The sequence below is a fragment of the Thunnus albacares genome, chromosome 6, assembly GCF_914725855.1.
Source record: "Thunnus albacares chromosome 6, fThuAlb1.1, whole genome shotgun sequence".
In the NCBI taxonomy this organism is placed as follows: domain Eukaryota; kingdom Metazoa; phylum Chordata; class Actinopteri; order Scombriformes; family Scombridae; genus Thunnus; species Thunnus albacares.
In genome coordinates, this window is record NC_058111.1 from 10370791 (window position 1) to 10385878 (window position 15088).

At 39.9% G+C, this 15088-nt stretch overlaps 1 protein-coding gene across 1 annotated transcript in view; it reads right to left on the reverse strand.

Moving 5' to 3' along the window:
* b3glcta (beta 3-glucosyltransferase a) overlaps positions 1 to 8017 on the reverse strand; it is a 69680-nt gene extending 61663 nt beyond the window's left edge. The window contains exon 1 of the mRNA XM_044354852.1: positions 7782 to 8017. Coding sequence (XP_044210787.1) covers positions 7782 to 7845 — 64 coding nt within the window. The 5' untranslated portion in view covers positions 7846 to 8017. The remainder of the gene's footprint in view (positions 1 to 7781) is intronic.
* Between the last annotated feature and the right edge of the window lie 7071 nt (positions 8018 to 15088).

A 15088-nucleotide genomic window follows, 5' to 3' on the forward strand; every position in this document is an offset into this window, starting at 1 on the left:
GCTGACTTCAATTAGGTGATACGGCTGAGAAAGAGTTAAATTCCCGCTTCTGACTTGCTGCAACGGGCAACTGAGAGTGTTGATTAAAGCACAAAAGCAGCAGATATGTTTTCTAGGAACAAGCCAACTGATGTTTTTTCATATAGTTGAAAGTACTACACAGATACACACAGTTTTGCAATAAAAAGTCCAATATAAATGTACATATTTCATAACATAGATACAATCTCTGTGGTTGGCTTTTTTGACCCAATATGCAGTAATTTGGTCAGATATTAATTCCATCCATTGCAAGGAAACCCTCTTCTTAAATTATTCAAAGAGCTGAGTTAACTTCAAAACACTTCTATGTGTAAAGCCTGGAGTGGAGCCACCAGTTCAGAACAAACGAACGTAATGAACCTAATTATTTTAGTCATGAATGCACCAAAAAAACAACAATGGACGCAAGCCAGCTTCCCCTCAGTCCAAAACTTACAGCAAAGGCATAACTATGTATTTTTCATGTTTCTTTCAAAAAGACATGTTTAAAAGAGCAGATAAAGCCCATCAAGGTGATGATCATATCTAAAGGCTTCACCACAGATTTTTTAAAAGGAGTAGATCTGATTTTCACACACAGTTTTATGTTTCCTCACATCAAAGATGTCTTATTTGCTGCTCTGAGAGGACACTGCAGTTTGAAGATAGCTCAGGATAATCTTCCAATAAGAGAAAGTAATCAGACAAATGGGGAGAACACACCCAAGACCTGCTTATTCTGCAAATCCTATAAATCCTGTGAATTTTCAGCTGTTTTAATGTTCAAAATAAATATTGATCATATTAATGCCTATTGAATGAACTGCTGGGCTCAACTTTTAATTTCTAACTCTGAGGACACACAAACAGTGAGGTGCAGGAATGCAAGTCATCTAAAGATTGATGAATTCTTGAAACAAGAGTAAGGATATATATATATATATTTTTTAAGAGAACATGATGACAATGTTGTTTCTTAAGCTTGGTATCTATGGTGATTGATCAGTGAATTGCAATTGAGGAAAATGAAAACATCCGCAGACACCACCCTGATGAAGGCAAGATAGCCGAAAATGTTTGGTGACTAAATCATGGTGTACTGGAGTGCGATGTGTTTTAAGCCACTTTTAAGCCGACACCGATGAGAGGTGCTCAGAATAATGGAAAGTGAGCAAACTTAGCAAATTTTAACTCCTGATGAAGACCGTGTTCTATGGTTCAAACCTCCAGAACAAGCAAATAAGTGTACCTTAAGCGAAGATTGTTGTGTCAACTGCTGTGTCCAAGGTCAAGAATGATCTGTCGAGCTCAAAATAAATATTCATTCATTCATTTTTCATGCTCTATCTCTCAGAACATATGGCTCCTAAAGAAAAAGTAAGCACCAGCTTGCTGAAAAAAGGCAGCTAAATTGTTGAATGTGAGAAATATAACAATTTGCAAGTTGTTTGGCCATTATGCTGCCTCCTTTTTTAAAATCAGCAATAAAAAGCCAAATAAACACATTATTATCTCATTTCCATTAATGCTAGTACCATGTGAAGTTCAGAAACATAAAATCTGATCCAGCAAATCATGAGCTCTGTGGAGCAAGCAGAAATACATTGTCATCTGGCATCCCACTTTCTGTCAGTATTAAAAATGCAACATTTGGCGTGAAACAAAGCTTCCTGAAGGAATACATTCGAGTTCACAATACATTCTGCTGCATCTGCTCAAACTTCCCATCTTTTCATGGCTCACCCTGGAGAAGATGAGGCAGAGTGAGGCAGAGGGAGAGAGGAAGTAACTCCCTACATAATGTCAGGAGTGCTGATGGGAACACCTCCATCTCATCGCCTCCTCAACCTGCACAATCAAGTCTTTTGTTTCGACCATGTTTTCAATTGAGCCACGCTAGGGGGAACTTGCTTGCTTTGATTTCAGAAACTCTGGAAATCACTCTACATGATGAAAGCTCTGAATGGTTTAGCTGAATGCTTTTCAACAAGCAATTTACATTGTCATTGTAATAAAAGCAGATGTCCAATGCAATTAGCCGAGAGACAGTGTTCTCATAACAAAGGGAGAGAATCAGGTTGATATATCTAGCAGAATTTTTAAAAATCTGATCAAATAAATATGGAAAGTATGTGTTATATTAGGTATCTACTTTGCAAGATTACAGTTCCTCTTTGTTTGAAATGAAGGGTTTTACTCAGAGCCAGATTCATATAGCAATGAAGTAATGATTTGCTTGTTTGACAGTTTGTGTCTGACTTAACTTACCACTTTATCCAGGATTTAATGGTAACAAAGGGAGCGGGAAAAAATGCACCACATGAAAGTACTTTGAAGTAACTAAATCACATTAACACAGGCAGCTATGCAGGTGTATTATATTAACTTGAATTCTAATTAGCAGTCAGTTTCAGCTTTAAAGCGACATCCGATAATCACCACATCCATGTGTGAGTGTTCAAAGCAACATAGGACCAAAACAGGTTTCCAAAGAGGCTGAATTGTGAAGAGTCCAAACTGCAGGTACAATGGCCCCAAAAGAGTTGTTTTATCTGGCAAAGAGAATAATATCTAAAAAAAAAAAGTGCATTTCACATCACAATGCTGATATTTATGGTTTCCATCCAGAAACCACTTCTGAGACCAGTGCACAAACAAGCCCAAGCTGAGGGCCATTAAAGCTGGATTCAGCTTTCCCCAACCACTTTTTTAAAACTATAGACAGCTCAAACAAGAACGCACAAAATGGCGGAATGTGACTGGTTAAGAAAGTTACAGATTTGCCAATAAAATAGATTCAGATACTTTCCTCAGGAGTTGGAAGATTATCCCAGAAATAAATGTGAATATTGGACTTTCATTCCACAGGTGGTGAAAAAGAGGACTCAAATAGGATTCTCATGTCTGTGGGCCATTAAGATGCATTCAGATTTAACACAAGGGGAATTTTCACTTCGCACTGTTTATGCAAATTAGAGGTAGTCTGTAATCAGCCGAGGTACTGACTGTAAAAAAAAGGTAGATAACTAGCACTCTAGCTGCGTATTGTCATTATTGGATGATTCTGCACTGAAAGTATTGTGGCCTTTATGTAGTGAGGCAGAAACTAAGAGTGTGGAGGTTGGGGTGGTGAGCAGGTGTGTAGCGAGTCCATCTTTCACTCAGGTGTTTGTCACAGCTCAGATGTTTGCCTTTGTATTTTAACCATAACCACAATCTTCAGTAACCATAACCATACCTTGCTGCCATGTGCACATATTGTAGAAACTGCAAAATTTTGGAAATGGAACAAAGACAATGTTGTCATTAAACATATCCTGGGGTTTTGCAGAATCCTTCTATGCTGGCTCAGGTGTTTGGGTTGGTGCCTGTGAAAAAACTCCAGTTATTTCTGTTATGAACCCTCTCAGTCTTATTCTTTTCTCTGTACATTCAAGGAGTGCAGTCACATAGAAAATCTGCTTTCTGTTCAATTTGAAAACATTTAACAAGATAATAAATTGATTGAGTATATCAAGGTTTCTTACTGTGAGATTTGGACTCTATTTTCTGGTCCCCTAGAGATCAAAAATGACTTAATCCAGCTTTAACCTGTTTTTTTAATGTTGCTGAAAAATCTGTCAAGTTAATTAAAAGAAGTCCGTGTTTCTTCCTATGTTTCTTTCATGGAATAATTATGACTCCTTGTGGGGACACAGGCAGGAAAAGCTATTATAATAAAAGCAGCTCCTCAAAGGACTGGCACAGATGGTATGCTGTTTGCGCTGCTCATACAGTTGTAATAATGCATCTGATTTGTATTTTTGAGAACTGCTCGGCAAACTGTTAGCATGCAGGAGGCACAGGCTTCATCTGGTGTTGTGTCATATTAAATTTAAACTTTTTATTCAAACTTGAGCAACACTAGCAGCCATTGAGGACCCATACAGGCAACACCTAACCCAGTTAGGAGTTTCTAGCTGGAGTTCTCTCTTAATTCAATGTCTTTTAAAATTAATTACATTATATTTAGTGGGTTTTTTTTTTAACTTAACCACTGCTTAGTATGCAGCACCCTCACTACCATTGATACTCTATATGGCTATAATAACGCATCAACAAAATAACTGCACTAAAAACAAGGTGTATGGTGTCTTAAAAACCATAAGACATTAGTTTACTGATCGAGAATATATCTCAAATATGCTGACAAACTGGCTTACTCCCCAGCTCAAAATATAAGTGGCCACACTACAAATAAGCAATAATTTTGATAATCAGTTAATAATTTTTAAAAAATGGAATCAAAAATACCAAAAGATATCTGGCTCCACTTTCTCTAATGTGCAGATTTGCTGCTTTTTTCTAATATGATGGCTAACTGAATCTCTTTGGGTTTGGGACAGCTGGTCAGAAAAGACTATGTAAAGACTGCAACTGCATTATTCACTATCTTCTGACATTTCATGGACTAAACTACTGACTGATTAATTAAGAACGCAATCTGCAGATTAATCGATAATGAAAGTAACGGTTCGTTTCAGCCCTGGCTCATTGATTTGCAACTATGTCCACATTGGCCTAATACAACCACAGATATCAAAGGGAGAGATGCAGCAACATTTCTGACAGTAGAAAAATTCATATCATCTGATGATGTATCATCATATTGCCCTCTCCTAGTATCCCTACATTTTCAGGAAACTAAAGGTGAAATTAATCTTTTAAAATGATTTTCACATTATTCATTTTGTTTATACGACTAAGACCTCCATCCATCCATCCCATACAGCTGCTCATTCAGGAGTGTCACACAGACAAGTACACAGAGGAGACTTTGCTCCAGCAGCTTCTTTCAGTTCTTCCTAAAGCACCCCCCAGACCAGTTAGACATGCAGGATACTGCATATCCTGGATCTAAGAGGGTGGGGCGTCTTTGGAGGGCATTGATGAGCCACAGCAGCAGATAGACCCCCGAGGTCCACTTAAATCCCAAACCTTCTCACCCTGTCACACAAAAGTGAAGTCATCCAGCCTGCAGAGAAAACTCAACTTGTCCGTGATCTTATTCCTTCAGCCACAATCCAAAACTTTTGACCACAGCTGACGGTCAGAACAAAGACAGTTTTTTTTGAGAGCCCAGTTGTTTCAGAGCTTTTCTCCATTCTCTCCACACCACCATCACCCATATCACTCTCACAGTCCTTTTTACTGTCACTTCTGAATAAAACTTCCAAGACAACTCTGAATTCAGTCACTTCAATGAGGAAAACTAACTTTTCTTTTCCTTAGAGTTAAATCTGAAACTTTCTGCGTGTTCAAACTAGAATCAAGATGACAAAGTAGTTATAACCTTTGAGAAGTAGCTCATTGGTATGCAATGAAAATTTCATTGAATGACTCAGTTAGTTAGTTGCATTGTTAATCCAACAGGTGCAATGAACATTTCTCAAACCCAGAGTATGAAGAACGATTTGTACTATTTCACACTCGCATATAACAGTACAGCTGAAACAATTAGTCAACTGACAGAGAATTAATCAGCAACTATAATTACTGAATCTTTTAATCATTTGTTTCTAGCATAAATGCCAAAAATGTCCTAGTTTCAGCCTCTCAATTGTGATGATTTGCTGCTTATGATTGTAAACTGAATACCATTGGGTATTGGTCTCTTACAGCATTTTATTGATATTTTATGGAACAAATTATTAAATCAACAAAAGAATTGGCTGATTCATCAGTAATGAAAATAATCATTAACTGCAGCCCCAAAGATTGATAGTTTTTTTTTGTTTGTTTGTTTTTTTACAGAGTTCAGCTTTAATAATCAAATCCACAATTCAGTAAAGCACCCTTTTGCCAAAAATCACTGTAAATCATGTTAGTATCCACATATCCACATTCAAATGCAGACATGGTGGACGCCACTGTACGTGCTACAGTTGAAATGTGATCCATGTGGACTAAGAAACAGTGTTGCAGTCTCAAACTTGGAGGTGCCGCTCCTTATCCTGACTGCGTCACACTCAACTGCAAACCGCTCGAGTGCACATCAGAGATGACAGTCTGTTGAAGCCTCGTGGACGGCATCATTGAAAAACAGCAGAGGTGGCACCCTAATGTCACCAAAATGGACACTCTCCAGACCTTGGCTACTTCTTGATGTTAGGTCCATGAATATTACATACAGGGAGAGCAGACAAGCAGTCTTGTCAGAGTCTGATGCCAAACTAAACGTGCTTGACTCAGTGCCAAATACACAAAGCTCTCACTAGTGCACAGGGTAACGGCAGCTTGGAACAGTGACCCTGGCACCCCATACTGCTCAGACTGCATCTGTATTTTTGATACATCCACAAGCTTCAATAGCTGTTCTATGGTATGTTTTTGCTCAATGCACAATATCTTCAGGAGAAGGAAAGGAGAAGAGTGTGACAAAGTGTAGGTTACAAACTGATAATCCAAGTTTGTATCCAATTAATAATAAATCAGTGTTATCAGTAGCATTTTCTTGCTACATTTAGATTCATAGATTCAGACTGTATTGAGCTTGTACCTATCTGTGTTCTTCACATCGCCCTAAACATGACAGAAATGTCACTATTTTTTGTTATTTTCCTCACACAAGATGTTGCCCTTTCTCGCCCTACTAAAATATTTGCAGACTCTTGTGTATTCTGTGCCTTTTCATTTCATTATTACAATTTTCTGTCCTTGCAAGGCAGGGAGACTCTCCTGCGCTCAGCATTTATCTCATTCTGTTCAGGAGAACATCCACATGACACACTGGGCTGCAATATTGGTCACCCACTGCAATTCTCGCCACAGCTGCAGCCACACATTAGGTGCTGCACCCCACCCAATGGACACATCACTAAATATATTCTGCATGTACAGAACATATGCTAGGACATGCTGTATTTATAGAGATCTTATCAGCTAAAGGTATATGTGAGGTCCTGCAGTGCTTGAAACTGTGAGATTAAATTCACCTTTAATATTTGTCTTTTAAGAAAGATATGTCAATTAAGCAATTAAGTCAACAGAAGGAAGCAAAAATGTAAATTTTCAACACTTTAACATGCTTCTACAACAAATTTAACTTTTTTTTAAAATTAAAAGTACAATGCCACTTTCATTTTATCCCCCGTACAGCAACAGAAAAATAAATAAATCACTATGAATCACATAACTGCGGCTGTCATTTATTCTTATACTTTTGTTGCATGTTCCCGGTACACATGCAGAATGACAGAGAAAACCCTGACTTAGTAAAGCTTACAGTAGCTGTAGCCTGAGGTGCATTCATCCCCAGGCTTAACTACCACTAGTGCAACGCCGATGTGTCAGTGGGAAGCTACTTAATGCCTGACGCTTGTCGGAAACTGATTTCAGCAGAAATTGTGTTTTAAAAACATGACTCCAAATAAGAAACATTTCCCTGTGTGTAACTCCAATGTAAACTTACAGTCCTTGGTTTGCACAAACCCACATGGCAACCGATACGTGTAAATCGCCTTTCAACTCCTCAGGAAGTTGAGGCGAATCATGGCTCCGCACTTCTGAAACAGTTATGAAAATACACTCACAGCTCGTCTCTTCTAGTCGCTAGAAACATTGAATCCAGCGCTACACTGACGCCTCTTTCCAAACACAAGCTTCCCCTTTCAAAACAGAGACAACCTGTTTACCGTTCAGGGTGTCATTATGTCCCTCACAGCTGTCTGTCTGGTCCGAGCCTACTGACATGGGGATTAGAAAGTAAAGTGAGTACTTACAGAAGGAGAGGAAAACCAAACAGCCTGCCACTTTGTGCCCGACGTGAGGATTGTTCGACAGCATCTCGGGAGAGTCCTGTATGCAGTGTAGGTGGTGGAGAAAGCTCGCAGTGCATGGGCTTTCTGACAGTGTTAGAAAAAAAATCACAAGAGGGCTTTTCCTTTTCACAGTTTCACAGAAAACGGGGAGTGGGTTCTGCTCCGGTAGGAGGCATCCCCACTTTCTCTAAATGGCGCAGGGACGCACTCTGCTGGTGGGATGAGTCCACTGAGCTCAGCTCACAGCAAGCCGGACCAGATGGAAAGAAAAAAAAGCTTGACAAGCTTACTGCTGCCTGCCTTTACAACCTCTTGAGAAAACTCCTGCTTCTGAGTACTACAGCTAGAAATATGGTCTTGTTTTTTCATTTTTGAAGGAAATAATGACAAAATGGAGCATGTAACAAAAGCATCATTATAGAAATCAAGCCTTGAAGAGTTTGTTGACAGCGCCTAATGCAGAAAAAAGTTAACAGGGCCATAGCAAGGAATTTAGAATAGTCTACTGAGGTCAGGAGTCCAAATTCCCAAATCTTTTTTTTACTAGCTGCCAAAAAAACTTATTAAATTTCCAGATTATTTTCATTTTTTTACATGTCATTTACTCATTTAGCCAATTGTTCAATATCATGTAAATCTGATCTCACTACATGATGATCTGATGGGTGTTTTTCCATATTGCAAAACTGCTAAAATAAGCTAAATTTAAAGACACTGTGTTTATATAATAGCAGAATCTGCCTGATAAACTCTGCTTGTAATTTGTTTTGCAAAAATAAAAACCTAGATTCTCAAGAACAAGAGGACATGACTTAAGGCACTGAATGTTAATAAAACATTTTTTGGACTTATGTTTTGACTTATGTTTGCAGGAAATGCACAGGTGTACCTAATAAGGAAGGGAGGTTACATTGTAACCCAGGTTGTCTGAGTGGGGAGACTATCTCTCCACCCTACATATTCCATATGTGCAGAGACTGACCCCCATGGGGGCAGCTGATGTGGATTACTCTTTAAGACACCTGTGGTGGCCACGCATTGATTAGCAACCCGTGGTTATTTAAGCACCATGCATGCGTGCCTCTCCAATTAACCTTGATTGGAATGTGTTTCGGAGCAGCTCTTACCTGGAGAGATAGTCTCTCCACTCAGAAAACCTGAGTTACAATTTAACCTTCCGTCCTCTATAGTGGCGAGACTATCTCTCCAACCTACATATTCCATATTAGGGGTGTGCCCGAATACAAATATGTTATTCAGCAAAGCTCAAATAGTGGATTTTTTATGAATATTTATTTTATACAAATATTTTAAAGACGATTTATTTTCGGGACATGTCGAATACCAGCGCGCAGGTCAGTTACATCACTATGTTGGCCTCCCTCCTGTGCTTTGCTGTTAGTCTATTAGCAGGTCTCAACAGAGGGAGTCACATCCACCTGCTACATGATGCATATTTCCTTATTTGGACATCAAATCCGGAGTTGGGAGAGATAAAGCTGAAGTATTCCCCAGAAATAAAGCTGAATTCCCAAGCACTCAAGTGCTCCCAAGGGACTCTCCATAACCTGCTGTTCCCCTTCTCCTTTCCACAAAGTTAGATTGAAGTTCATCTCTGCACATTACACACTGTGCTGTCTCTGTGTTATGGGTGTAAAAATAAATAGAAGTCTGTTGGCATGCCAGCGATGCACTCGGTTTGGCTTAGTAGTCGCAGTCGTTCATGATCTGGAGACTCGAGTTTGAGACCCGGTGTGGGATAAGTAGTAAGACAGTTTATTCATAAAAACTTATTTAAACATTTTAATATGCTAAAATTGAAAGCATACGAAAAACAAAAAACTGCATTTTTACACCAATTTCCACTTTTATTTGAATACAAATACAAATATAAATAATTTTGCTGCCTCAACAAATATAGATACAAATACAAATTCTGGGCTCTGTGCACATCCCTATTCCATATGTACAGGGACTCTATAAGACACAACACAAGGAAACCAAGAAGACTCAGCTGCTCCTGAGAGAGCCTGAAATGGCAGTTGAGTATGAATGATGTCCCCACCACTAGAGTCACCCACGTGCTCAAATAAAGGAACTATTTACAAATATACACTATATACACACCAATGACCTAGGTGCTAGATGCCACCTAGGCTTACCTGGCCCCGCCAGATGCTAAGGCCAGTCGTAAATTTGGGAAGGCCACCTAGCCTGCCAGGTTGCAAGGCTAGCTTTGAAGTAAAAGACATCACTCTGCACCAAGGTTCATTCTTGTAACAGCCATGGTCCCAGAGGCATGGTATGTCAGGCCATGTCCTACTGCACTGAATCCAGCACATGCTCAATGAATGGGGCCGCAGCTGCCATGTTCATGCAGTAGAACCTGATAAAGGTGGGAAGGGTCGATCAAGAGGCAGCCGTGCAAATCTCAGATAAAGGAGCACCTCTCCATAAGGCCCACAAGGTAGCGAGGCCCAATGTGGAATGTGCATGCACCCCTGCTGGGGCCAGCCTGCTGTCTTACATGCCTGTTGGATTGCAAAAGACCTAAGGCATACAGGAGGCCCTGTGGCCACTGATGTGCCATCGCGCCTGTGGAAGGATCATCTCTCCCTATGGAGAAAAAGAGGGGACAGTGAGCTGTCTGGAGGAGAGAATAGCTACAGCTGTACCAAAGCAGTCCCAGATCCCAGTGCATTGCCCCACGTTAAGCTGGTTGGCTGCTGCCATCAATGGAGAGCTACACGCAGTCTGTGCATCAACAACACTCTGGCTTACAGATTTCTCTGTGGGCAAGGTCCAAGGCTCAGGAAGCTGCGCTGCACTGGGCAGATGTTCAGAAGAGCCAGGGTCACAATTTGCGCTGTGGCTGCCATCAACCCAAGAGGTAAAGCCACAACCTCCGGGTTACCCTGGTCCCCAAACAGAGCTGGGACAAGCAAGCCCTGAAAGCAGCCTGTCTTCCAGGAGTTAGGGAAAGTCTTCCTACCCTGACGGTGAGGGCTGGAGCTCCTGTTGAGGTGCAGGCCTAGGTGCTCTCTAGTGCTGCAGGAGCCAGGTCACATTGTCATGGCACTGCTCCTTTGAATGAGCAGACGCCAGCCAGTCATCCAGGTAATTGAGGATGCAAAGACCTTCCCAACGCAAGGGTCCCAGGACTGGGTCCATGCACCTTGTGAGCGTGTGGGGGGCTAGCGATATGCTGAATGGGAGGGCACAGAACTTGAATGTTTTGCTGTCAAAGGCAAACCTGAGGTAGCGTCTGTGACCCTCCCATATAAAGATCTGAAAATATGCATCCTCAAGGTCAAACAGTGGCAGTGGCAAACCAGTCACCTTGGAGGATGGCTTGTCAAACCCTCAGCACAGTCAACATCTGGCATCATAGGGATCTAAAAAACTTGTTGAGCCCTCACAAATCCAAAATTGGACTGAGTCTTTTTTGGGAATGAGGAAGTAACATGAATAAAACTTTGCTTGCTGATCATTTTGCTTCACCTCGCTGATGGCCTTCTTTGCCAGGAGAGTGTAGATCTCCGCAGCCAGAACCCCCCTGCGATGAGAGTCTGTCACCACTGAAAAGGTGCCTGACCTTGTCAGTGGGGTTGGGTGCAGAAACTGCAAATGATACCCTGAAATTACCCGTGGCTAAAGCACACCCATTCATGGGTGTACTTTACACTAGGTCAGATTTCACAAGGGACTATGGCTCTATGTGTTAATCAGCGCTGCCACCAAAACACACAAGCCACGCTTTGCCACAGTGGTGTAGCAATTAGCTGGGAAGCACGCCCACCAACACGCCTGTGAAATCCTCCAACGAGGTCGGATTTCACAGGACATGATGGCTATGCATGCAGGCTGCTACGCTTTCACCAGCCTGTGTAGGAAAGACAACACAGCGATGCAGAGAGGGCCCCGTAGACCAGCTCTCCTACTCACTGGATAAGCAGACAATGCTTACCCAGTGCACAACCCAAATGCTCTCAAAATAAACATACATTTGACTGCTTGACCATGGAATCGCAGAGGCCACACATGTGTGGTACTTATATAACCACATATTGCTAATCACTGCATGGCCACCACAGGTGATGTGTCTTAAAGAGTAATCCACATCAGCTGTCCCCATGGGGGTCAGTCCTTGTACATATGGAATATATAGGGTGTAGAGATAGTCTCGACATGATAGAGAACATTAATTAATGGTCCCAGTCAATCATGCCAATGAGCCAGCATAACAAGGAGGGAATGATTTATCAACAACTTTCCCATCAACACATATATTCTGTTGATTTAAAGACCAGCAGTCTCAGTTATTGTGAAAGAAATGTGACCAGTTTCTATGAAAGTTATTCATCAATTATGGTTTACCCACACATGTTTTAAACTGCTTCTCAGGAATTTGTGGGTCTGTATGCACTAGGGTTGACTGACATTTTTCTCACTTTCCTGTCAGTTTTGTTGAACTTTTAAACCTTTACCATTCATATCAGTGCATATGGATTAGTGATGCAACTGTCAACATAGCTCCGCCAAAATTTGTACTAATTAGCTACAATAATTGAAAACATATGCATTGGTGCATGCAGGGCTTTTATATACATGTACTCAAGTCATTGGATTAGTTTCTAATTGCATGAATGTAATACTTGAATGCAAGACTGAGAGTAGGGTAATGTTTTACTTCTTGTGTCACATTGTGATTCCAAAACAACAGCTTTATACTGCCATGTGCCACTATCATGAAATGCATGACATTTGTTGTCATCATATAGATCTTTCTCATACTGGGCATTTTTAGGCAGGATATTATTATTTACATCCATGCTTTTCCTGCTATGAGAGTTGTGCAGAAAAAAATCTGCTCAGGCACAATGACCCTTAGTTGTTGTCATGGCCTCTATATTTCCAAATATATGTCTAATTTCAGCAACCTGAACAAGTTTCTCATTTTAATTTCTCAGCTTTCTCAGCTGTTACATTAGTTTGTCTCATTTTCAGTTGTAGCAGGCATATTCCCAACATCACGTGAAGGCAGCATTCATTCAGATGCACTTTGACAGATCAGTCCACATTTTTGACTACATGAACAAGTCTCTCACCAGAGCTAAAAACAAGAAAACCAAAACAGTGTCACTTTGGAGTTCTTCTCCAGTGACAGTTAATGAAAGAGCAAATTTGTGGACAGTGATGTTTACTTGCCTTTACAGAGTCACAGTCAGAATTTCTGGTTATGACTACTGGCAACAGAAGAAAAGTGTCTGCAGTTCAGTGTCTCTGAAGCAGCTACTTGTTTTGTCTGATGAAAGCCTTTCCTATGTAGTTTTTTTGGAGAATTGCTTATGTCCATAAATATTGATAATCTGCCTAAAACTGTAAGACTGGGTGTGATAGAAACATATATTTGTGGAAAGCTGTGACCTATAATTAAGATGTTTCCCACCCTGAATATTTTCAGCTTCCACATTCAAAATCACTGTTGTCTCCTTTGCTATAAAGGTGCTTATATTCACTGAGCTTTTCTGAATAATTCAGAGCTCCCACTGCTTTGAATGCATGTGGGTAATTAACTTACAGGGTAGGGGCAAGTACTAATAGTTGCTGTAATCAAAAAATAAATTTAGTGTGTATAACCTCCTCTGGGTTACTCGTGTAATTATTGTTTGTTAACAATGAATTGCACGCCCCCATACTTTCGCAGTAAGAGGAGGAGGGGCATTGTTAAGATGACTGTGTATGCAAAGGATGATAAATGACTGGTTTTCATTATCTCTGTGGGTATGATTTCTATGAACAGTGGCCCAACAAAATAGAAATACCACAGTGACAATTTACTAGATGGACTGCACAAAATGCAATTGTATGCACATACTGTGATACACCTTATTCCCTTATTTTGTTTTTTTCTGTCACAGTTTATTTTGCTTACACAAACATGATTGTCTATACACCCATATAGTATGGTTCACTTTTCCCATAGTTGTTGGACCTTTCATCTAAAATGCACAGTTAAAAAAAGCCTGTCTTCTCCATTGCCACATGCTCTAAATATTACCATGCCTATTTTATACTTATTGAAAGCCTCTGTCCCTCTTTATTGAACCCCTGAGAGGTGGTGTTTAATGTGGCAAACACCAGTATCAATCCATTAAAGTTATAAAGCAGGCAGAGAACATTTCATAGGGTATTGCATTAATGTTTAATATGATTTATTTGTAAAATATAACACTGAAATTTGGAAGTATACTGGCCTTTATTAATAATACAATTTATGCCAGGAGTTTGTGGATAATAGATTTATTAGAACAGAAGACATCATATCTTGAAGATAAATAAATGTATTATGCAAACTAGAATCATTAATACTGGAATGATGAGATTTTTTTTTCTTTTTCTTCTAATTTTATCATATTTTCAGAATTAAGTCTGGCTGATCAGCTCAGTAACATTAAGTTCTCTGTGTTTTGAACAGTAATTTTTCAAAAATGAAAGAAAAACTATGAATAAATGAATGTTTTTCCCTATGTGAACCTGCAATAGCTGACTTTTTGGCCACTTAGGGGCAGCGGAAACTCAACACTGACATATTATCACCTTGTGAGGCAAACTTTCTTACTCGCTTACTGGAGTCATGTTTCTGGCCAACTCTAAAATTTAAAAGTTAATCATTCACTCACGTTTTAGCTCTGTTTTTGGTCTCCACCAAACCTAGTAGTAGTTTTCTTTTAGAAAATAGCTGCCTGCAGCAATGAATACAATGAGTTGAAAGCTGCTAGAAGGCTCCTTAGAGCTGAGGGGAATTACAGAGTCAAGTGATAATTATAAGTTACCCCTTTCACATACAAGCAGTCATGTGAAGGGCTGAGGTTCAGTATATGTAAAAATAATTACATTTGACTGCTGTGTGTTTCAAACATTAGCCATGGTATAAGACAGAATATCAAGGAGCAAACTCTTGTTATTGCTTTAATGATCAGTTATGTATTTTTGTAGGAAATCCCTCTGCATATTCGTTCACTCAGAAATATGAAAATATGTGCTTCCTCACAGTCTGAATCCATAAATGTCACAGTTATCATTGCTGCTTCGGTCTAATGGTAATGATTTCCCAACCCCTTTTCACTTCTCTTCATGCCGAGATCTGAACAGTTCTGTGGTTCAAAATGTAAATGAAAGCAGCCTGCACTTCAAGGGAGGGACCATTTGTGCAGGCTTTGTTGAATTAATGGAAACAGTTTGTTTATAACATTTATTGTCACAAT